At 37.3% G+C, this 22,847-nt stretch overlaps 1 protein-coding gene across 6 annotated transcripts in view; it reads right to left on the bottom strand.

Annotated features, from left to right (window-relative positions):
- The window catches only part of WDFY3 (WD repeat and FYVE domain containing 3), a 280,545-nt gene that overhangs the window by 143,091 nt on the left and 114,607 nt on the right, over window positions 1-22,847 (bottom strand). For all 6 annotated transcript variants that reach the window (XM_032862498.1, XM_032862480.1, XM_032862488.1 and 3 more), the window contains 4 exons: window positions 22,685-22,808; window positions 10,659-10,768; window positions 5,657-5,818; window positions 971-1,163 (listed from right to left, as the gene is read on the bottom strand). In XM_032862498.1, coding sequence (XP_032718389.1) covers window positions 971-1,163; window positions 5,657-5,818; window positions 10,659-10,768; window positions 22,685-22,808 — 589 coding nt within the window. The remainder of the gene's footprint in view (window positions 1-970; window positions 1,164-5,656; window positions 5,819-10,658; window positions 10,769-22,684; window positions 22,809-22,847) is intronic.

The following is a 22,847-nucleotide window of genomic DNA, read 5'->3' as shown; positions in this document are numbered from 1 at the left end:
ATGTGACATGTGTCATAGAAGCCCTCATGTAGCTGGGCAGGCACGAGGGTGTGAATAGAACTCATTTGTCCTTGTGGCCCCTTCTGATCTTTTATTTAAAGCAAATTTTTCACGAAACACTCATAACTTAGTAAAGGCACAGAGGAGTATGGGTTTGAGCAGAATCCGACTAATGAATCGTGAACAAATTTAAGAACAGAGATGGGTTTTGAATGAAGCATAACTCACTGTGATTTATTAGTTGTTCCATGAAATAAATAGAGTGTAAACTCTCAACATTTTTTTTTCTATTATCTTTAACGAAATTCACTTGTCTAAAGAAATCCAATGTCACATAACAAAAGCTAAGAAGATTTAACATGGGAATGTGGGCAAGAAGCACTTAATGACTGACTGATGTTAGGTGAGTGAACAAACGGTTGTATTAAGAATTATTTTGTAAAATTTTCAGGGAAAAAATATATAAGAAGTGAACTATTTCAGATGCTACACTGTCTCCTAGTAAGACATTTTAAAGGGTAACTGACACTTACATAGGAGTTAAACAGAATGCACAATTTCTCCTTAGTAATAACGATAAAGTTACTTGCCAGCTACTTACCTATCTACTTATGAAATATCTTCAGAAAGGCTTTAAACTATAGTATCGCAAAAAACCTTTTTTCCACCCTCAGGAGAAGAGTAGGGAGGAATAGGCTACGACACCAAACTGACATTATGATTAAACATTTATAAACAATGAAATTATTTCAACTCTTGTAGATATCCATTGTTTAGAACATACAAAAATTTCTTACATTTGTAATGTCTCAGAAATAAAAATTTTTTTTTTTCTCCTGGCAAAGACCATTTTTAATTTGAAATAGAATCTTTAGAGAACTGAGAGATAAAAAGCAGTCTGTCATCACATGAAGAAGAGAAAAATGAAAGAAACTTAGAGCACTGAAAATGAACATAAAGAAATATTCACCATGAATATACTTCACTACATTGACACTAAGACCATGACGGGATATGGTCATAAGGACTTCTCCAGCACTCTTCCTCCAAGGCAGGTTGTAGGGAGGGCACCAAGAGGTTATTGCACTGAATAAAAGCTGGAGATCATCTTTTTGAGCCAGCTCCTCCGCCGGAGAAACAAAACTGCAGAGTTTCACTAAGATCTAAAGAAACAAAACAAATGTGTATTTAAATAAATGAGTGGCTGGGTAAAGGAGGAGCCAGAAGAGGGCTAGATCTGATTATTAAAAACTCTGAAAGTTCAGGGTTAGTATTAAGTGATATCATTAAAGCCACAATGATGGGTGCTCTAACTCAGGCAATGTTAAAAAAAATCCTATAATTTAGAAGTGTGTTATACTAAGATAGTAAGCCAGACCTACTTTTATCAGCTTATTTAAAATTAAAACAAAACAAAACAAAACAAAAAAAACACCAAAAAAACAAAACAAAAAAAACCCCCAACTCTGTTTACTCTCCTGTCTTCTCTGTGGTATTTTTGCATACTGACTCTGAAATGGAATAAATCAACACTAACTTTCAAGATCAACATTTTGGTTTTCTAATCTGGTTCTTTAATTCGTAGATTGTCATAGGTGAGATACAATTTTCTTCTCTAAAAAGGACAGTTTTAGGGAGGTGAAAAAGTAAAAACAGGTCTTGAAAAATATTTTAAAATTGTTCCAATTTCTATACAGGTAGAAGGAGATATTACAATAACAAAATCATCTTAATTCTGAAGCATCTTTCAATTATCTCTAGTAGCCAAAAATCTTCTAAGGCTTGGCTTTCAAAGAAGATTCAAAACTTCTTAAACTTTGTAATGAGAACTTATTCCTTAATTATGATTTGCAGAATACAGATTACACTAGTACTCAAAGCACTAAGAGCCACTACTTTTAGAATTCAGCTATGGTTTCTGCCTTCAATGGATTTCTTTCCTGCTCATCTTGTCTCAGCATCAGAAGTTAACTTTTCTTCTCCTTGCTAAAATTTCTTTTCTAAATATTCAAAAATATGTATCATAATGAACAAAGTAACTATAATTTATGTAAATTTTATTCTCTTCAAAGAAATGTGCTTCATGAAATTTGAGTATTTCAGCATCTGTGGGAAAACTGCTAAATATACAAAAAATATTTAAAATATGTTTTGTCTGAGAAAGTTAGGTTTTTTACTTCTCTTATTTCCTTCAATGCAAAAATTTACTTAAATAGAAGGGCTTTCTAATTCATAGTTGCCAAATATAAGGAAGGGGGAAAAATGACCAAGAATACAGAGAAATAAGATATTTACAAAATAGGTAAATACAGGCATTCCCCCTGACACACACAAAAATGCCTGGAGAAATAGCTGGATACTGACTTAATATGTGTAATAGGTATTATCTTTCCCCATACATGTCAAATATAACAAAAAGAAATATGAAAAAAAGATCATCAACTGCAGCAAAATATCTACCTTCAAAAAAGTACATCACTGATTATACTTTTCACTGGTTTTCACACTACCTTATGTGATTAGAGAAGTAGATGTCATTTCTCTAATTTGTAACATAAAAACAAACTTGAAAATAAAATACTTTTCTCCAAAACAAATCTTTCTTCTCAAAAATGAACTGGATTTAATTCCTTAAATTTGTTGATTTTCAAAATAACTAGCTCTTCATCTTTAAAGGCAAAAGGATTCTCAGAAATAATCTCCTGTAATCCTTTCATTTTATAGAATAGAAAACCAGTCTATATCTCATTCATCTTCTCCTATATACGAACCATTTCTAATTGTAGGGACTCTGTTATTAAGTCTAGCCAAGTGTGGCAGAAAATAACTGGCCAAATCAACACAACAACAAAAATCCCACAAAACAAAACAACACAGTGAATGCCTACATGAACCAGTACCAATGCTAAAGACCCAGGAAACCAACTATCACATAACATAAACATACGGATTTCATGTATCATAAACAGTATGTGTTCTGAAAACATTTGGTAAATCTGTCCCCACTGGCATTCTAGACAAAGTGCGGACCACAGTGTCCAGTCTGAGGAGAAAATGAAATAAGAAGTGATGCTAAAGGAGCACTGGATTAGGAGGTGAGAAGAGCCAGGACCCCATCTATGCCACACAACTGCTGTGGATTACAGCCTCAGCTATTAGTTTCTGTAATTTAAACGGAGAGTTTCATCCAAATTCTCGTTGAAGTTCCTTCTGGCCTTAACATTCAATGGTTCCAATATGCTGAAATGAATCTCACATTCATTTGGAAACACCCACGGCCTTCAGATACAGAAAACATTTTTTTAAGTTTTAGAAGAAATCTTTGCTATACTTAATTAGCATTAAAAACACAAAATTCAGCCTCTGTTTATTGCCAAAGGTATTAATTAGTTCTTTAGAAGAGCTTTATTGAAATAGGGTTACTAGCCTATAAGCAAAGACTAACCCACTACATTCATTAGCAACGTCTTTAAGCAGCTTTAATTCCTATGGGATTTACTCCTTTGTTTATTCCCATTGCTTTTCTCATCCAATCTAATTCAGGACTCAGATAAACATAACTTCTAATCCTATTTCTGCCATTTGCTTTCATCATCATTTTGTGGAAAAACAAAACCTCTAAAGTTATGGGATGCCTTCCAAATGATGAGATAATGGATGTTACCTAACTAGCAAAAAGTATCTAAGAAATCCAGTGTTCAATAAATATTTGTTGAATTAGTACTTTATTGATAATCTTGTCTTTTCCCTTTTTTTGTTGTTGTTTTTTAAGATTTTATTTATTTGAGAGCGAGTGCACACATGTGTGCATGAGCTGGGGTCGGGGGTGGGATAGGGCAGAAGCAGAGGGAGAAGCAGGCTTCCTGCTGAGCAGGGAGACTGACCTGGAGCTTAAGCCCAGGACCCTGGGATCATGACCTGACCTGAAGGCAGATGCTTAAACAACTGAGCCACCCAGGTGCCCTGTGTCTTTTCCTTTCTAAAACCGCCTTAGTCTCCCTCCCTCTTGTCCCCTCATTGCTCACCCCTCCACAAAGCTCTTCAAAGACCCCACTACCATGTATCCAGCGCCACCTTACCCACTGCAGATCCACTGTCCTCTCAGCTACTCTGAGGGAGGTGGCCCTGTGGTGGAAAGAGCAGCAATCAAAGGGACTTTTAGTTCCTGTCTACCACACACAAACCATCGCTTTGTTTTATTTCACTTAATCCTCACAAAAATCCTTTAGGTAGGTATCATTTTCCTGACTTCAGAGGTGAGAAATGTGCATCTTAAATTATGTAATTGCAGAGAACTGAATTCAAACAGGTGTGGTTTGTTTTTATTTTTTTTAACTGAAGTGATAACACTTGTTAACACAAAATTTACCATCTTAATCATTTTTAAGTATAGTGTTCATTTCATGCACGTTGCTGTACAACAGCTCTCTAGCACATTTTCATCCTGCAAAACTGAAACTCTACACCCACTGAACAACAACCCTTTGTTCCCTACCCTCTGGCACTTGGGAACCACTGTCCTACTTGCTAAGAGTTTGACCACTTTAATTCACAGAAGTGAAATGATGCAGTACCTGTCCTCTTGTGTCAATGTGGTTTTTTTGAACACTGTATTAGTCCCATAGATAGACTATATTCCACATGTGTGTACTCTGTTTTGAAAATTTTCTCCCAAGGAAGGATATCAAAATGACGGCCAGACAAACTAACAAAGGTCTACTAAACCCTGGTTAACTGCTAAAGCTATTAAAGGAATAGCAGCAACAGCAGTAAAGAAGGACTTTATAAGCAGAGAGCAGAGGAGATGGCAGCAGCCACTAAAATAAACAGCCTTTTACAAGTGAAATATTTATAGGCTAGGAATTTCCTATATTTAGAGCAACAAACAGAATTTCTTGATATTTTAAGAACTATTACCCCAGGGGCACCTGGGTGGCTCAGTGGGTTAAAGCCTCTGCCTTTGGCTTGGGTCATGATCCCAGCGTCCTGGGATCAAGCCCCTCATCGGGCTCTCTGCTTAGTGGAGAGCCTACTTCCTCCTCTCTCTCTGCCTGCCTCTCTGCCTTCTTGTGATCTCTGTCAAATAAATAATAAGATTAACAAAAAAAAAAAAAAAAAAAACCTATTACCCCAAATTTAATATGACTGTCAACAGAAATTTTTCTTGCTTATTTCCTTTTAGAGATGTTATTGCCTTATCAAAGGATACCTTAATATTTGAATCTGTCCAGAGAAATAAACTTGTTAATGCCTCACTCTATTATTCCTCAAAATAAGTGTTCAGATTCAAGAAATATGGCAATTATATGAGACAAAGTCAATAATAAAGAGCATAGAAGGGGTGCCTGAGTGGTTCAGTTGGTTAAGTGTCTGCCTTCGGCTCAGGTCATGATCCCAGGGTCCTGGGACACAGCCCCCACATCAGACTTCCTGCTCAGCGGGGAATCTGCTTCTCTTTTCTCTCTGCCTCTCCCCAAACTTGTGCACTCTTTCTCTCTCTCTCTCTCTCAAATAAATAATTAATAAAATCTTAAAAATACATAAGAGCATGGAATACTATAGAAAATGGAATAGGCAGAACATCTCTTTGAGGAGTACACCTGTTTCACTTTAAACAGACTGGTATTGCTGGGCAGATAAATAGCACCTTCCACACCTGTACAAAAACTTTCTGGAGTAGTCCACGACGTTCTGCTACAGGTAGCTCATTCTGTGCACCTCCAACGGCCTCAGGCACATGTGGAAGGTCAAAAAACAGATATAAACATTTAACCAGGGTGGAAGGCACTGACATCGTTGTCATGCAGTCCACGGTTTTCTGGAAAACAAACCAATAAATAAGTGAATAAGCAGATAGACAGATGTAACTGTAACTGGTACAGCTAAGTAAATTCACAAATTTTAAGCCAGACGTTAAATCATTAACTTACAAATTTTAAGCCAGAAAATTACATATCAAAATAACTTCCTGAATGCCTGAAAATCTTTAAAAAATTACTCCATGCTGACAAATACTCATTTTCCATTTGGACAAGTTTGCTTTAATCAAAGATTGAGATGTATTTGTTATTTATTAAGTTTACTATTTATTTATTAAGAGGCAGAATGTTTCAAAGAATATAAACTTTGCAATCTGGAAAAAAGACAACCATAAATCTGGGCAAACGAATTTTGCTGGACCTCACTTTTCTCTCCTATAAAACAGATATAATGCCAAGTAGGTCTCAGAGCTAATATAAGCATTATATAACAAACACGAGCTATATTAAGCACTACATTCTGTATTAGTAGTTGCTTGACCATGATTTTTATTCTTAAAATACATTCTTGAGGCTGGAAGTACACTTGAGGGATATAGCCATCACATACACACACACACACACACATCTCTATATCATTTTCAACAATTTCTAAAGGAAAAAATTCTACCTTCTTGTTATAGTGAGGCTTCCGGTATTCTTAAGAAGTATGCTATAATAATTGGCAAATTTTCTCATGGTGAAGTTTGGAATAAAAAGTTTTATCACGCTGGAGATCAAGAGCTGGCATAATCTGTATTAAGTTTCTTAGCTTTCTCATCAAGCAAGTTTTGAATGTGTAGGGTATGCCTGGCAGTGTGCTAGGAACGGGACATGCAATGACAAAGCACCCCTGCCCTTCAGAAGACCACAGTCTACTAGCAGAAGTAGGTTCGACTATGATTTAATTTCTTAAGTGTAGTGATGGCAGTACGCTGGCTAATATAAAGGGAATTATCAACACCGCCAGGAACGGAATGGAAAAGTATAGGAATTAAGAGGGGAAAGACCATCTGGAAGATACATAGGAGGTTGACCTCTACAGTATAGTATGTTTCAGGAACCTGAGTCCAAAACTGTTAATTCCTGAAAAGCCACAATAATAACATCTAATCTTTAATAAGTGTTCATTATAAAACAGGCATAATGCTAAGCATTTTAATTACTCATCTATTCCTCCATCAACCCTACAAGGTATATTCTATTATTGTGTGATCCTGACTTTACACATGAAGCAGTTGAAACTCATGACTGACATAACCTGCCCTAGGCGACAAAGCCGGCTGAATGATCCCCACGTGCATATGTCTGATGACCTATGTATGCGTATGGTCTCCCAATCTGGTTTGACTTTTATTTTCCTGGCACTGGAGAACCACTGAAGTGTTACAAACAAAGGAATAACAGAACCAGATTTCAGAAAATTAGCTGGTGGTAGTCTAGATATGTTAGATATAAAAGCAAGAAAGCCAAGGTAATTAGGAAACTATTACAGAAAACCGTATGAGAGATGGGGCTTGAACTAATGCAGTAGCAGGGTGATGAGAGGAGAGAGACTTTGCAACAATCCCTTCCTTGCAAATAAAAAACCAAAAACCAAAAACCAATAACCAAAAAAAAAAAAAAAAAAGAACAATCCCTTGCATAATCTGGTCCTTTTCTACACATCCAGTATCATTTCCTGCCTCTAAATATTTTAAAAACCCTTTGCTCTTCCCACTATGATTACTTCTAGTTACCCCCATCTCCATATTTCTGATGTTCAGTTTAAAATCTGCCCATGTCAGAAGCTTTAATTCCTCATCTTTCCTCCTACCCCCACCTACAAAATTTGTAACTCTCACATTTCACATTTCTATTTTCATAGCACTACATATACCCCCCATGACTGCATTTTATTTTTTTAAAATAGTTTAGTTTTTTCTTTTTTTAAGGTTTTAGTTATTTATTTGACAGAGAGAGCACACAAACAGGGGGTGTGGCAGGCAGAGAGAAAGAGAGGGAGAAGCAGATAGTCTACTGAGCAGAGAGCCTGATGCCAACTTAATCCCAAGACCCTGGGATCATGACCTGAGCTGAAGGCAGACGCTTAACCCACTGAGCTACCCAGGTGCCCCATGATTGTATTTTATAGTGTTATCTTCATCTACTCCATCTTTGTCATCTACATGTTGACTTAGGACATGTTTTTGTCATCTATGTTCCTCACCACTACCAACAGGAAATGGCAGGTAAACAGAAAAGCTAACTCAAAATATATAACCCTGAATTTTCTTTTAAAATGTCTCTTTTTCAGGGCACCTGGGTGGCTCAGTTGTCAAGTGTCTGCCTTTGGCTCAGGTCATGATCTCAGGGTTCTGGGATCCAGTCACATGTCAGGCTCTCTGCTCAGCAAGGAGCCTGCTTCTCCCTCTCCACCCTGCTCATGCTCTCTCTCACTATCTCTCTATCTCTCTCTCTCTCTCTCAACTAAATAAATAATAATCTTTAAAAACAGAATAAAAATAAAATAAAATGTCTTTTTCTAGTCAGGTTATTACTAGCTTTCCCTTTCCATTAGGCAAAATATATGACTTCTCATTTTCATTTTATAACTGATAGACTAAAAGTATAATTTGGCATCCAAACTAGTAATCGGCAACATCTGTAATTTTTTTAAAAAGTGATTAGGTTTCCCCTGATTCTTTTCTTACTCTTTTAAGGCAATCTGTCCATTTGTACATATTTAAGCTAATTCACATTTATTGACTTTCTAGTGTGTTAGGAATTTTGGTAGGACACACTTTTTGTTCATACTTGAGAAAGACAGCAACTACAGAAAATGTGATTAAAACTTAGAAATATTCCAGGGTGCCTGGGTGGCTCAATAGCTTAAGCGTCTACCTTCAGCTCAGGTCACGATCTTGGGGTCCTGGGATCGAGCCCCATGGTGGGCTCCCTGCTCAGTAGTGAGTCTGCTTCTCCCTCCCCCTCAATCCCTCACCTCCACTACTGTTCTCTCGCTCAAATAAATAAATAAATAAATAAAAATCCTAAAAAACAGAACAAAACTCAGAAACGTTCTAATAAAAAATGATTATTTTACATGTTATTCTAAACCAAACCAAATTTTGGTACAGTAATAGGGAGGCATTTATAGCTACCATCAACAGCAAACGGAACTGACATTTTGATAGTCTTCTGGTCCCGTCACAGATACATGGAAACAGCGGGCCTCTTTAGGAGTATCTAAAGGTTACTTGGAGTAAACAAACATCTCCATTTGCCCAGGACTCAAGGGTTGCCTGGGATGTGGGGTTTCTGAGCTAAAATCTGGGAAGTCCCAGGTACATCAGAGCAAGTTGGTCTAATTCCTTTTGTGATGTTAAGAAAGAAAGAAACAAACAAACCTAAACCAGCAAACAAAAGAAAGAAACAGATCATTCTAAGGGAGAAAAGTCCCAGGGCTACTACTGGAGGCTAGTGACTATTGCCAGGATATTGTTACTAAGGAATATGCACTGTTTCTACCGTGGCCTGTCACTGTAAGTATGACTAGTGTCACACCCACCTTTGTAAATCCCATTATTAAATGATGTGAGTTGTTTAAAACCCCCACTGTAATTTAGATAATAACCATTCTCAAGACTGGCACTAACTTTGATAGGTAATTCTACTCAGAACTATAGAAGGTTGAATAAACTTTCATGCCCACATCACAGGCCAAGAGTCAGGCATCCAAACAGATCATCACTGAGTAGATGCAACATAGATCATGGCAGATGTTTAAAGGTGATTGGGCGGGGGGGAGTGGCAATCTCCAGAATAAATCAAGTGGGAAGGGAATACATATTATCCTGAAAACATCAGTATTCCCCTATTTTCCCATAAAGTTAAAAGAATTTTAAAAGTATTTTCCATGTCATCTATTCCTTATTAGTGAAGTGACATCAGAGGATTCTTCTAAGGCAAGTGCTCTTGATATGAGGAATTTGAGAAAGACGACAGAGGATCACAGGGGAAGGGAGAGAAAAATAAAACAAGATGAAATCAGAGATAGAGACAAACCATAAGAGACTCTTAATCTTAGAAAACAAACTGAGGGTTGCTGGAGGGGAGGAGGGGTTGGAGGTATGGGGTGACTGGGTGATAGACACTGGGGAAGGTATGTGTTATAATGAGCACTGGGTATTATATAAGACTGATAAATCACAGGCCTGTACTCCTGAAACAAATACATTGTATGTTAATTAATTGAATTAAAAAAAAAAAGACTAGGGGCAGGGGTAGGGAATGGGGGTGTGATAGTTAAAGGGTACAGGGCTTCTTTTTGGGATGATGAAAATGTTCCGAAATAGACTGTAGTGATGGCTACACAACTCTGTGAATATATTAAAAACCACTGAATTACACAGTGAGTTAAATGGGAGAGTTATATGGTATATAAGTTACATAAAAGAAAAAAGAATAAATGTGTTTAAAAAACTTAGAGGGGGGTGGAGAAAGAAGGCAAGAACCCTAACATGGGTCACAGCAGCATTGGTCTTGGCCACATGGAGCCAGAGCTCCGGCTACTCGCCTACAGTCAGAGGAGTCCAGTGCTGTACCTGGCACACTGTGCACTGCTATCATGTTCCACGTGTATTATGACATGACAAAGACAGAAAATGCTATTCAAGTTAGGCATTCCCTCAGGTATAAAATTAATAAAATAGAATTCTCCTCATAGAGATGTTGTAAGAAGCATGAAATAACATGTAAGAAGCATTAGAAGATCATAATGATTATCATAAAATCTTAATTAGATACGATGATAAATTTAATCTCACAAAATTCCATGAGGATAAAAAAAGTTATCAAACACAAAAACAAAGAACTTACCTGACCAGAGGATGCTAACAAATTAATTGTTGTCAGTAGCATCCAACCTCTACTGGCTTCTTCACTCTGATTGATTTCTAGGAATTGGACTATGGCCCGACTTGCAGCCTCTATAAAACCAAAGGGAACCCATGAGGTGGGGGGACATCACATATAAAGAGGCTCTTCCTTAAAACCTGCCCTAAAATGATCATTTACTACGCACGTGCTTTCTAACAGCACAATTACATGCTCTGTGTAAAATACGTTAAAAAGAGGAATACTTTAATGGTATATCTAGGCCCTTAAATCATATCATTATATCAATACAGAAATGGAGAAGTCAACCTATATATTTTGGGGACAACAACATCATGAACCAGTCAAAAAGAGTCATGAGAAAGGTAAAATTTGAGCTAAACGTACCTGGAAAACAAGGATACGTTTGTCTAGGAAGTGGGAGGGAAGGCAAGGAACAGAGAAATTAAAAGCAGAGTATTAAAACAAAAGTGTAAATAGAAGACTGAGCCTAGTAAGTAAGATCAAGACAAAGAACTGTAGTAACACTGTGTTAAAAGTCTACAAGGGCTGTTTGAGGATTAGAGTCTAGCGTCAACAGTAAAGCCAATTTATGAGGGTAATCTAAAGGCCATTGACTTTCTGCTCCATAGAAAGCAAGTGTAATTTCTTGAGCAAAGTAGAAGATGAAAGGATCAGTCTAAGACCATATATATATATAGAGAGAGAGATAGACATAGATGTACAGTGGTGATGTGCAGAACAAACTGGAAGGGCAAAGATTCTGGTGGAGGTGACCCAAATCAGTAGCCGCCCCAGTGACACACACGAAGGGGACCTGAACAACTGACAGTGGGAATAATGAGTGCCATTCACAGAATAGCGTCGGAGGAAAGAAAATTTAGTCAGTTATGGTTTTAGAAGTAAGGGAAATGGGACAAATCCCAAACCATGTGCTTAATTTCATCAGCACAGAGTTCATTAATGTTTCTATCAATGTATGAGATGAGTTAAAGTGTCAGAAAGTAAGTCTAATCTGTTCATTTATCAAAACCAACCTGATATGTTGCTAGTGTACACTTCACACACAACATAAAAATGCAAAAGGTAGAATAAATAGAATTTAGGTTGGCTTTGAGGTATTTTTTTTTCTTTCATTTAAGACAATCAAGATAAAGTTTTTCATTAAATAACTGAATTAATACAAGACTTACATAGGATACTGTGCTGGGAATATTTCATCTTTGTATACTTCCATTTGAAAGAATATTTTAATACAAAAAATGTTAAATAGCTCATTTTTACCAAGTCTTACTGTACAACAAACACTCTTTTTTTTTTTTTTAAGATTTTATTTATTTATTTATTTGACAGACAGAGATCACAAGTAGGCAGAGAGGCAGGCAGAGAGAGAGAGAGAGGAGGAAGCAGGCTCCCTACAGAGCAGAGAGCCTGATATGGGGCTCGATCCCAGAACCCTGGGATCATGACCTGAGCCGAAGGCAGAGGCTTTAACCCACTGAGCCACCCAGGCACCCCAACAAACACTCTTTTAAGTACTTGAAGATTTAACTCATTTAATCTTTATAAGAACCTTATGAGTTATTTTCTATCATTATACCTGTTATAGTAACACAAACTGAGAAACAGAGAGGATGAATAATTTGCCTAGAGCCTCATAGCTAGTCAGTGACAGAACTTATATTCAAATCCAAACTGTCTAGCCTGTAAGAGATAAAGATAGTGATTTAAAAAAAAAAAAAAAACTACTGGAAAAGAGAGAAGCCAATAGAATCCTAGCTTATTTCTAATATTTCAACATCTTAAAAATGTTGAAATTATTGTATTCATATTTTCACTGATTTATACCCTCTCGCCCCCTCTAGAAAGTAAATATCATGGGAGCACAAGGACTCCTTGTCTGCCTTGTTCACTGCCAATCCCTTGTATGAAGCACATCACTGGCACTAGGTGGGTAGTCAATACATATCTGTTAAATGAGTGAATAAATCAAGCTAAGGAGATCAAAGAAGGGCACTTTGGCTAGTTAAATTGTGAAGGTCTCAATAGAGAGGGGAGCAAACAGAAGACTCTCACTAAGAAACATTCTTTAGCAATTGCGGTTTGAGATCACTGATAAATACTAATCTGCAATTTCTTCTTGCAAATCTGTAATGGGTCAGGTTTTAACGCTATATTACATAAGCTCTTCCCTTGATAGGAACTAAATGCTTGTGTAAGGAAGATGACTCCTTTCCAGTAAGTAAAAATTCTCAAAGGCTGATATGCTGTGCTTCCATTTCCTAGGCTTCTGCACAAGGTAGGCAACTTTGGTGTTAAATTTTGCACTTCCAACTTAACTCAATATATTAAAAAACTACTTGCAGTCTTCAAATTGATTATTCCATCATGAAATCAATGTAACAAAATTCTATTTCATAACAACAATGACAAAAACATTGATTAGAAAATGAATTGGTTGGGGCACCTGGGTGACTCAGTGGGTTGGTTAAGCCTCTGCCTTTGGCTCAGGGCATGATCCCAGGGTCCTGGGATCGAGCCCCACATCAGGCTCTCTGCTCCGCGGGGAGCCTGCTTCCCCCCTCTCTCTGCCTGCTGCTCTTACTACTTGTGATCTCTCTCTGGCTCTCTGTCAAATAAATAAATAAAATGAGCTGGTCAATACTACCTATGCTTCTGACAGAGAACGAAAAGAAAGGGGCTGAAGAGACCAACAAAATTACCTTCCCATATGAAAGCTAGAGAGCTACAGATAAGACACATTCTGAGTGAAGTGAAATGCCACCCACGTTTTTTCAATATAACGCTATTAATGTTAAAAGGACACAGGACAAATATGTATTTTCTGCTACTCAATAACTGTTATTCAGTGAGTCGTCAATTATAAACAATGAATGCTAATCCTTATTTTGAGAACCAAAACACCAAAAACCTACTTTTGGCTTGCAACAGTTCTATTTATCTGAGCGATGATGGGCATTTATACAAATATGTGGTTACTCTTGTGTTGGTTGACAATGAATATTAAGATATTCCGCAAGATAAGAACACACAAATAATTGATTTTTTAAAACCCTCAATGTTCGAATTGTTATTAAACATTATAACAACTCAGTGGATCGCTGAACTGATTAAATAATACACATGAAAATAAAGAATGAAAAAGATCAGTAGAGTGTAATTAGTAACAGCATCTAACAACTTTACCAACTTAATTAACAACTACCCTTTTCTGAGAAGAATGTGAAGACCTCATTGACAAGGGATATTTACATAACAAATGAATTCATAAGAACTATTTTACCCTTACCTACTTATTTCAGTTTGCTGCCATTCAAAACACCTTAATGGGATCTCCCACTTTTTATTTTAAATGAGTCAAGAAGCTCATTGTAAACGTCTTGAACATTGAGTGTGATCTTTAAAAAATTATACATACTAGAAAGTAATTTTAAATTAAACCTCAAGAAATTACAGTTTCTTAAAACTTTGGAAGAAAAACACTTCTAGTAAAGAAAAATTGCAGTAGAACCTTTCAATTTCACTAACAGTTAACAAATACAAATTTAAATGATTTAACTTAACTATATAACTATAAGAGTTAATGAAAGGAATATATTAATATTAATCCATCTTGAGAGTTGCCAATCATTTGATTCAAGCTTTAGCTTTCACACTGCATTTCAATACATACAGTCTACTCAAAAAATGCAGAAATGGAGTTAGTAGAGCTCATTATTAGATTAAGTAATAGAAGGTAGATAATTTTAAAAGAAATTTAAAGACAGACTATGAGTGAATTCAGTCAGACAATATTTAGAGCAATCAAAATGCAAAACTTAGTGCAATACAATATTTCCTTTGCATTTAAAGCACAGTCATTTTCAAACTTATGCAACAGGATGAATATGTGAAACACATCCACAGTATTATGAAATTTTTTTTTCATTAATGAAGAAACCAAGCCCCCAAAACTCTTTCCCATCCCCAAAACCTTCCATAAGTTAGTCAGAAAAATAGTATTAGAACTCATAGCTTTCATGCTCTTTTTTTTCATTTTATAATACACAACCACACCTTGGGAATAAAATTACCTGAGGGTGTTGTGGCTTTGAAATCCTTGGAGGATAGCGGGGCACACTGTTTTTCTGTTTAAAAAAAGAGGTTGGGTTGTCTACTTAAGGATTCACTACATTAAACTAATCTCACCACAGATGCTGTGTAAGACACCAGTTGTGGTAAGCATCCGCCAGCTCCTCCATCACCAGGCCACTGCCCACTGGGGATCATACCACTGTATTTAACAGCAGCACCTATCACACAGTGATGCTATTAATAATAAACTGAAGATATTATTTTTACATGGGTGGAGATTTTTTTGCTTCAATGACTTATATGGACCATGCGCCCTTAACACTAGCAGACTGCATAGTGGAACTTATTAACAAGTAACTACAAAAGGTAGGAAAAAATCTTAAGCTATACCCTGTACGCAACATGGCCACAAATTAGTTGAGGGCCACTACATATTTTTAACAAAAGCCACATGGAGGCAACAACCAAAAGAGAATTATGGGAGGCAGAGAATATAAGAACTGTCAAGTTGCCCTCATGTATTACATACCAGTCCTTATATGCATTTTGCATGTTTCCATTTTTACTAACTTCTGATGGATGGATTCAAACAACAGAATTGCAGACATGCTTATGTTCCTACTGAGATATCTACAATCCACATTAGAAGGGATCTGATAGAGAGGCTTGATATGTGAGTGGTAATTAAGTAACAAACAAGTAACAAGTACTTCACACCAAATTCAGAGGAGTCCTGAAAAAATAACCTTGCTGTGATGCACAACAAATACAGACAACTTTCAAATGAATCACAGAGGGCTCAATTTCTGGAGAAAAATTATGTGCATAGAATTATAGCAAATTACTTTCAATGATAACTTTCTGTGAAAAGTTCAAGCAGGGTATCAAAAGTAGCCAATTTCAGAGTCAAAAAGTAGAATGATACCAAGGGCTGAGAGAAGGAGATGGAGAGTTGCTGTTCAATGAGTATAAAGTTACAGTTATAGAAGATTAGAAAAAAGGTGTAAAAAAAAAAAAAAAAAAAAAAGGTGCTGTAAGGGCGCCTGGGTGGCTGAGTGGGTTAAAGCCTCTGCCTTTGGCTCCGGTCATGGTCATGATCTCAGCTGGTCATGGTCATAATCTCAGCCGAAGCTGGATGGAGGCCTGCATCAGGCTCTCTGCTCAGCAGGGAGCCTGCTTCCCTTCCTCTCTCTCTGACTGCCTCTCTGCCTACCTGTAATCTCTGTCTGTCAAATAAATAAATAAAATCTTAAAAAAAAAAAAAAGATCTACTCTAAGATACTGCACTTAGAGGGAACTGTACGATACACTTAAAATTTTGTTAGGAGGGTAAATCTCATGTTATGTGTTTTTTGCTGCAATAAAAATCAGTCAATCAGAAAATGAGAATAGGATATACAAGAGGTAAGATGATTCAGGGGCACCTGGCTGGCTCAATTGGTTAAGCAGTGGACTCAGCTCAGACCATGATCTTGGGGTCCTAGGATGAAGTTCCAGGTTGGAGTCCAGCACAGTCTGCCTTCCTCTCTGCTCCTCCCTCCGCACTCACGCGCGCTCTCTCTCTCTCTCCCTCTCTAACAAAATCTTAAAAAGAAAAAAGATGATTCAGAATATGCCTAGGGATCTTGAAAATTTTTTACTAGAAAAACCAAAAGATCAAAAAAATCTCCAAAGTATCTTTTTTAAAAGACTTTTATGTATTTATTTGAGAGAGAGAGAGAGAGAGAGAGAGAGAGAGAAAGACAGACTGAGCAGGGGTGGGGGCAGAGGGAGAGGGGGAAGCAGATTCCCCACTGAGCAGGGAGCCCAAGGCAGGGCTCCTCTCATTCCAAGACCCTGGGATCATGACCTGAGCCGAAGGCAGACACTTAACCAAATGAGGCAGACACTTTCATGAATGAGCTACCCAGGCACCCCACCCCCATCCAAGTTTGATAACAACATTCACTAAAAGAAACTTCCAATGTTAAACACTAAAAATAAAAGAATAAGAATTCCCACAGCCAGGGGTCTTTAAGACTGACAAAGGAGATACTCCAAAATTATGCTTTTCTCTCTTAAACATAGTAAGTCTGGCTTTTCTAACACTTCCAATTCTCAAAGCATTTTAAAAAATAAACCATCAAACAGAGAAATCCTCTATCAAAAATCAGTAAAGATTTTTTTGAGCACCTCATCTGTGACAAGTAGTTCTTTAGGTGATACAGGGGTGAACACAACAGATAGTAAAACTAAGTAAACTGAGATATTTTCAGATGACAAAGCTCTATAGGCAGTATTTAAGGTAACTGAATAAAATACTGGTGTGGGGATAGAGGATAAAGAATCTATTTGAGATAGGGTGAACAGAAAAGGTTTCTCTTATGGAAGTAATATCTACAAAAATTGAATTTCAATTCAATGGACTCTGAAGTTAATAAATTTCAAAAGTTTAAAACTAAAAATTATATGGAATTACCTGGTCTGGAAAAATGTATCTTAAAAATACCTGGAAATCAAGAAGTCATACTATATTTGCAACTTCTGATGGAGTCTAGAATTACTGCAACATAAAAAGTTTAAGAAAAATCCCTGTATAACTATTACTATATTTAACAATAAGACATCGTGTACTTCATTTAAGATACTTTTCATTATGTCGAAAAACCTACCCTATGTACGTAAAATCATAAGAGGACTTAGGAAAACAAATCTCTAGGGCAGAAAAGTGTTTTTCTACAAACATGCAGATTAGGTATTTTAAAAAGACAGCAACAGAAAAGCAAGTATAAATACAATTTGGGGAATATTTTATTCTAATCCAGGGATACTGCTCAAGAAAGAAAATTCAATGACAGGAGTCTGTATAGAACAGAGAAATTTCCCTTCATGTTACCTGTTTAAAATAGCTAAAAAGGCATAAAATACACAAATCTTATATTTAAGTGCAACTTCTCTGTTCTACCGGAATAACTGAAATCAGGAAAGACAAAAAGAATGCAGTCCCAATGTACGTGGAGAAAGGAGAAGACAGGGGTGGGAAGTTACCTTAAACTATCTCACAACCTTTCACTGAACTTGCTTTAAGGACTGCAAGTGTAATTAAAATCATCTCACTTTAAAATCCATACATCGATTAATACAATGTACTACTTCTGAATAAGAGATTTAGTCCCTCGGTCTAAAAATATTGTAATGGCTGTTGCTCCAAAGACTCCACGATAGGCTCTGGTTAAAGATGGAAGGTTGTGCACATGCATTTATCTCTGTTCTCTCCTGAAGCCCCCCCACAGCTATGGACTGAATTATGCCCCTCTTCCTCAAATTCCTCTGTGGAAGCACTAACTCTTTTTTGTTTGTTTGTTTGTTTCTTAATTCTTTTTTTTTTTTTTAATTTTATTTTTTATAAACATATATTTTTTTCCCCAGGGGTACAGGTCTGTGAATCGCCAGGTTTACACACTTCACAGCCCTCACCATAGCACATACCCTCCCCAATGTCCATAACCCCACCCCCCACCCCAACCCCCCTCCCCCCTGCAACCCTCAGTTTGTTTTGTGAGATTAAGAGTCACTTACGGTTTATCTCCCTCCCAATCCCATCTTGGGAAGCACTAACTCTTAATGTGATGGTACCAGAGATGGAGCCTCTGAGAGACAATTAGGGTTCAGATGCAGTCATGATGGTAGGGGTCCTCACGATGAGATTAATGCCCTCATAAGAATAGACACCTGCGCTGTTTCTCTCCTCCAGGTGAGGCCACATTGAGAAGGTGCTATTTGGAAGCCAGGAAGAGAGATCTCACCAGAAACCAATCACAATGACACTCTGATTTTAGACTTTCAGGCTCCAGAACTGTGAAGGAATATTTCTCTTATTTACATCACTGGTCTATGGTATTTTGTCATGGCAGCTTAAGCAAATTAATACACCCACTAAAATGGTTATAAAAGGATTTTTCAAAAATCCTAAACCCATAAGAATAAAGAGAATAGGAAAGATGAAAGCAACATTTTGGATACTAAAATAGCAGAGAGGTTAGTGGTAACTGATTTAGCTAACTCTAGAATCTTAAAGCAAGTGCAGGAAAAATGAAAAAGCAACTAAATGACAATAGAACCTCCAACAGGCTAAGGAATTGGTGGGTGCCAGATGCTTCTAGAAGCGGAGTAAACGTGGGAGTGTACACAGAAGGCCTGGTAAAAGTATGTTAAAGAGCACTGAGACCCCCCCAGATCCCACTAATGTGGGCACCACACTGGGCGTTTGCTCACTGCAAAGAGTGAGGGAGTGTGTCAAGGCTGGGTCGGGAGTGAGGGAGTAAGGCCGTCACACCAGGCCCAGCTGCAGGCTCATGGAGATCATGCAGAAGAGGAAGTTTACGCCCTGAATGCTGAAGGTCCTCAGACCTTATCCCTACTTGGCTTCCAAAATGCTGAGAGGCAGACATGTATCTTCCAAGTAGAAACTGGACATTCTTAACTGGGGACTCTGCCTAGCTCAGGGGAGAGAGTCAACAGAACAGCCTCACAAGAGCACACTGGGCTGACGCGCACAGTTTCAAGCCCCACCCACAATTGCAGAGCTACGGGCAGCTTTCTATGGCCCCATTCTTACATAAGAGGAGATGGCCAAGGAAGTCCTCTAACCTAAAAGACAGACAAAAGCAAATTAACAAAAACGAAAACCTGAAAGAAACAGAACTAAAAAGAGAATCTATGAAAGAACAGACATCAATAAAAAAAGAAACGTTTAGGAATTAAAATTACAAGTCACAAATGAAAACAAAACAAAACAAAACAACCTTTATAAAAGGGCTGGATGGTAAAACTGATAGGGTCAAAAGCCAAAAATACAAAATGAGAGAAAATAAGAAAATGAGAGGGACAGTCTCTGGGGTAAACCTGACTAGAAAAAGAAAACTGAGTGGAGGATATTATTATACAAATAATTCCCAAAATTTTCCCAAAGTTAAAGGATGTGAAGTCCCAGTTCAAAGCTCAATGTAATGTATAAGAATATATGCTCCAAGGCACGGTATCATGAAATTTTTGACCAGGAGAGCCAAAGAGGGGATCCTAAATGCTCAAAAAAGGAAAAAAAGGCTGGTCACAGAAACAAACAACAATCTAGGTAGCTTCAGATTTCTCAATAGCAGTGTAGGAATCCAGAATATGAAGGAGAAAGGAGAAATTATTTTTAAATTCTCACATGAAATTATTTCCAACCTAGAATCTGATACCTACTGAAAGGGGGATAAATGTAATACAAGCTGCAAGATTTTCCAAAATGACCCCGGGAGCTCACCCTGGGCCGCCTGGAGAAGGGCCTAGCTAAGACACCCCCTACCGACCACAGCCCCAAGGTTGTTGCTAGATCTAAACTCAACTTCTCATGACACTGGTAGTTTCCGATGTCTGGTAGGAGGGCCTGTAACTTCCCCTGGGGCCCAAAGTCTCCTGGGGCTAAACAGCAAGGATCTGTAAACAGCTCCTATAAACATCCAAGAGACACTCAATTCCAGTACTCAAAGAGCCTAGATCATAAGCAGTTTCTTTATTTCTTCACTGATAAGTTCATATTTGTGTTTGTACTTCAGGAATGGAGGGGCGTCAGGGATTTTCCAAGCACACTTTCTGTGAGATAATGAGAGTGGTGGACCTGTGCCTGCTTAAGAATTCTCTTGCTGAACCCCTGGTTTTGTGTTTCCCCTTTCTGCAATAAAGTCATGCTAAATGACCTGTTGTTCTAAGCCATGGTACCTGAAAAGGCTGTCAGGTACCTAAAGATTTCACCTTCCTTTATAAAAAGAAAGGAACCCATCTTTCACAGTAACAGTCAAAAATTTTTTTCACTAATGGGATTTCTAAAAAACACAACAAAATGAAAGCACACAGACACATAAAACCTAAACCTTAAATGGTAATTCCCCAGCATCTTTCCTCAGGAAACTGCTGGAAAAGATGCCTTAACAAAAATGAAGAAGTTAGGGGCGCCTAGGTGGCCCAGTGACTTAAAGCCTCTGCCTTCGGCTCAGATCATGATCCCGGGGTCCTGGGATTGAGCCCTGCGTTGGGCTCTCTGCTCAGCAGGGAGCCTGCTTCCCCATCTCTCTGCCTGCCTCTCTGCCTACTTGTGATCTCTGTCTGTCAAATGAATAAATAAAATATCAAAAAAAAAAAAAAAAGAAAAAGTTAGTTTGAGAAAGAAAGATGCCTTGAGATTCAGAAAACAGAAGTTCCATCCCAAAGAACTGGAAAGATATCTCAGACAACATGAGTGGAAACATAAAAAGGATAGCTATGCGGCTGGCCTAGGGAGCAACTACCATGGATTAATGGATTAACGCAAACCAGAAAGTTCCGGAAGAGCTATTTGCAAGAAGATGAAACTGTCAAAATATCTGACGCCTTCAATGATATTGAAGGAAAATTCAGAAAAACATTTTAGCAATAGGGGATGAATGTGGGATGAAAATATAGAAAATGAAACAAAATATAGGCAATTATTAACTCAGCTGGAGGTGGTGGAAAAGAAGTCTTCAAGAAAGAAATCACAGCATACCATATCATATGACTCATCTTAAAATACTGTGGTCACAATCCATACAAGATAATACTGATCTAATCAAACTGTGACAGAACAATATTGGAGGGACTTAGAAAGCACACATGTATGGGCAATGGTGGTGAACTTTAGAGAATGAAAGTCTCATTTTCTTTTGTGGAAAGTCAAAAGATAGATCTAAATGTGGAAAAAAAGGGGGGGCACATACTGCAAGCACATCATTTAGAGGCATAGGTAAATGCCAAAAAAAATTTTTTTTTAAAGTGAGAGTGAGAAATGGAGTTGAACTAGGATGATGGAAGGGAGATGTTGTTTTTAATAAACATTTTAACTATCTGACCCTTAAATACATGCCTGTATTATGTTAATAAAAATAAATTTAAAAATAAGATTACTAAATAAAAGCATTATTGTTACTATGGGAAAAATAGGAATTTGATGGGCTGAAAAAATAAGTGATTGTCCAAAGGGACATTATAAAGAGAATTCAAATCATCAATTTATCAGTCTAATGCTTCAATAAGAAAGCTACCACCCAAACAACCATTACAAAACCAAAATAACAAAATAAAGTCAAGATAAAAATCCCTCAGACATACTGCTAATTTAGAAAATGACTAATGGCAAATAAAATCAAGAAACTTATTTTAATATTGGATAAAGGGATGATACCTGATGAGCTTTAAAATTACCGAATAAATCTTATTATATGTAAAAATTATAGGTTAAAGACCCCTAAGCAGTTTATGATCTAACAGGAAGATGAAGTCACACACAAATAACCCCTGGTGGAATTGAGAAGCAGAGTAGTTACAAAGAGAAGGTTTTTCCTTTGATTAAGGGAATCAAGAAACATTCCATCAAAGAGGTATGAGTTAATATTTAAGCTTCAAAGATTTAGACATACTGATGTGGGGGGTAAGGGGGCAGAGTCTCTCCTATGGGTGAACCATCATAAGTAAAGGATAAAAATAAGAGCTCAGCATGTTTACAACTATAAGCAATTTGGTTTGGTTGAAATATAGAAAAGAAAACAAGAAATAATATTGTAGACTAAAAATAACTTCATAAGCCAGATCCTGGATTTGCCTTCAATGTCATGCTAGGAATCTGGATTTTGTTCAGAAGGAAACAGTTCTTGGGAGAGCAGGGTTGGGGATCGGAGGTCCCAGGACAATGGTCTTGAGTACAGCTGCTCCACATGGGAGATGCTGAACCCACCAACAGCAGGGAGTGTGAGAATGGGAACAGGGACAGGTAATTAAAACCCACATGGATAAAACTGAGTCAATTTTCTCTTTAATTTTAATAGCACTTTTACCAAACAGCCTATTCAAATAGTTTTTCCTGGTTTCAGTGAAAATACCTGTGGATTTGTTCGATGCTCTCCTTCGAATTTCTGTCACCATCAGTCGTGAGACTTGGGTTGTGAACTGCAGAAGGTCAGAAAATTTTTCTGTCATCGTATTTGGCGGAGCATTTCCAAAAACCTGTGGATGGAAAAAAAAAAGCCACAATTTTAATGAAGC

The sequence above is a fragment of the Lontra canadensis genome, unplaced genomic scaffold (genome assembly GCF_010015895.1).
Source record: "Lontra canadensis isolate GAN:19392208 unplaced genomic scaffold, GSC_riverotter_1.0 scaffold1, whole genome shotgun sequence".
In the NCBI taxonomy this organism is placed as follows: domain Eukaryota; kingdom Metazoa; phylum Chordata; class Mammalia; order Carnivora; family Mustelidae; genus Lontra; species Lontra canadensis.
The sequence above is the reverse complement of the archived record's forward strand: the minus strand, read 5'-3'. Positions and strand labels throughout refer to the sequence as shown.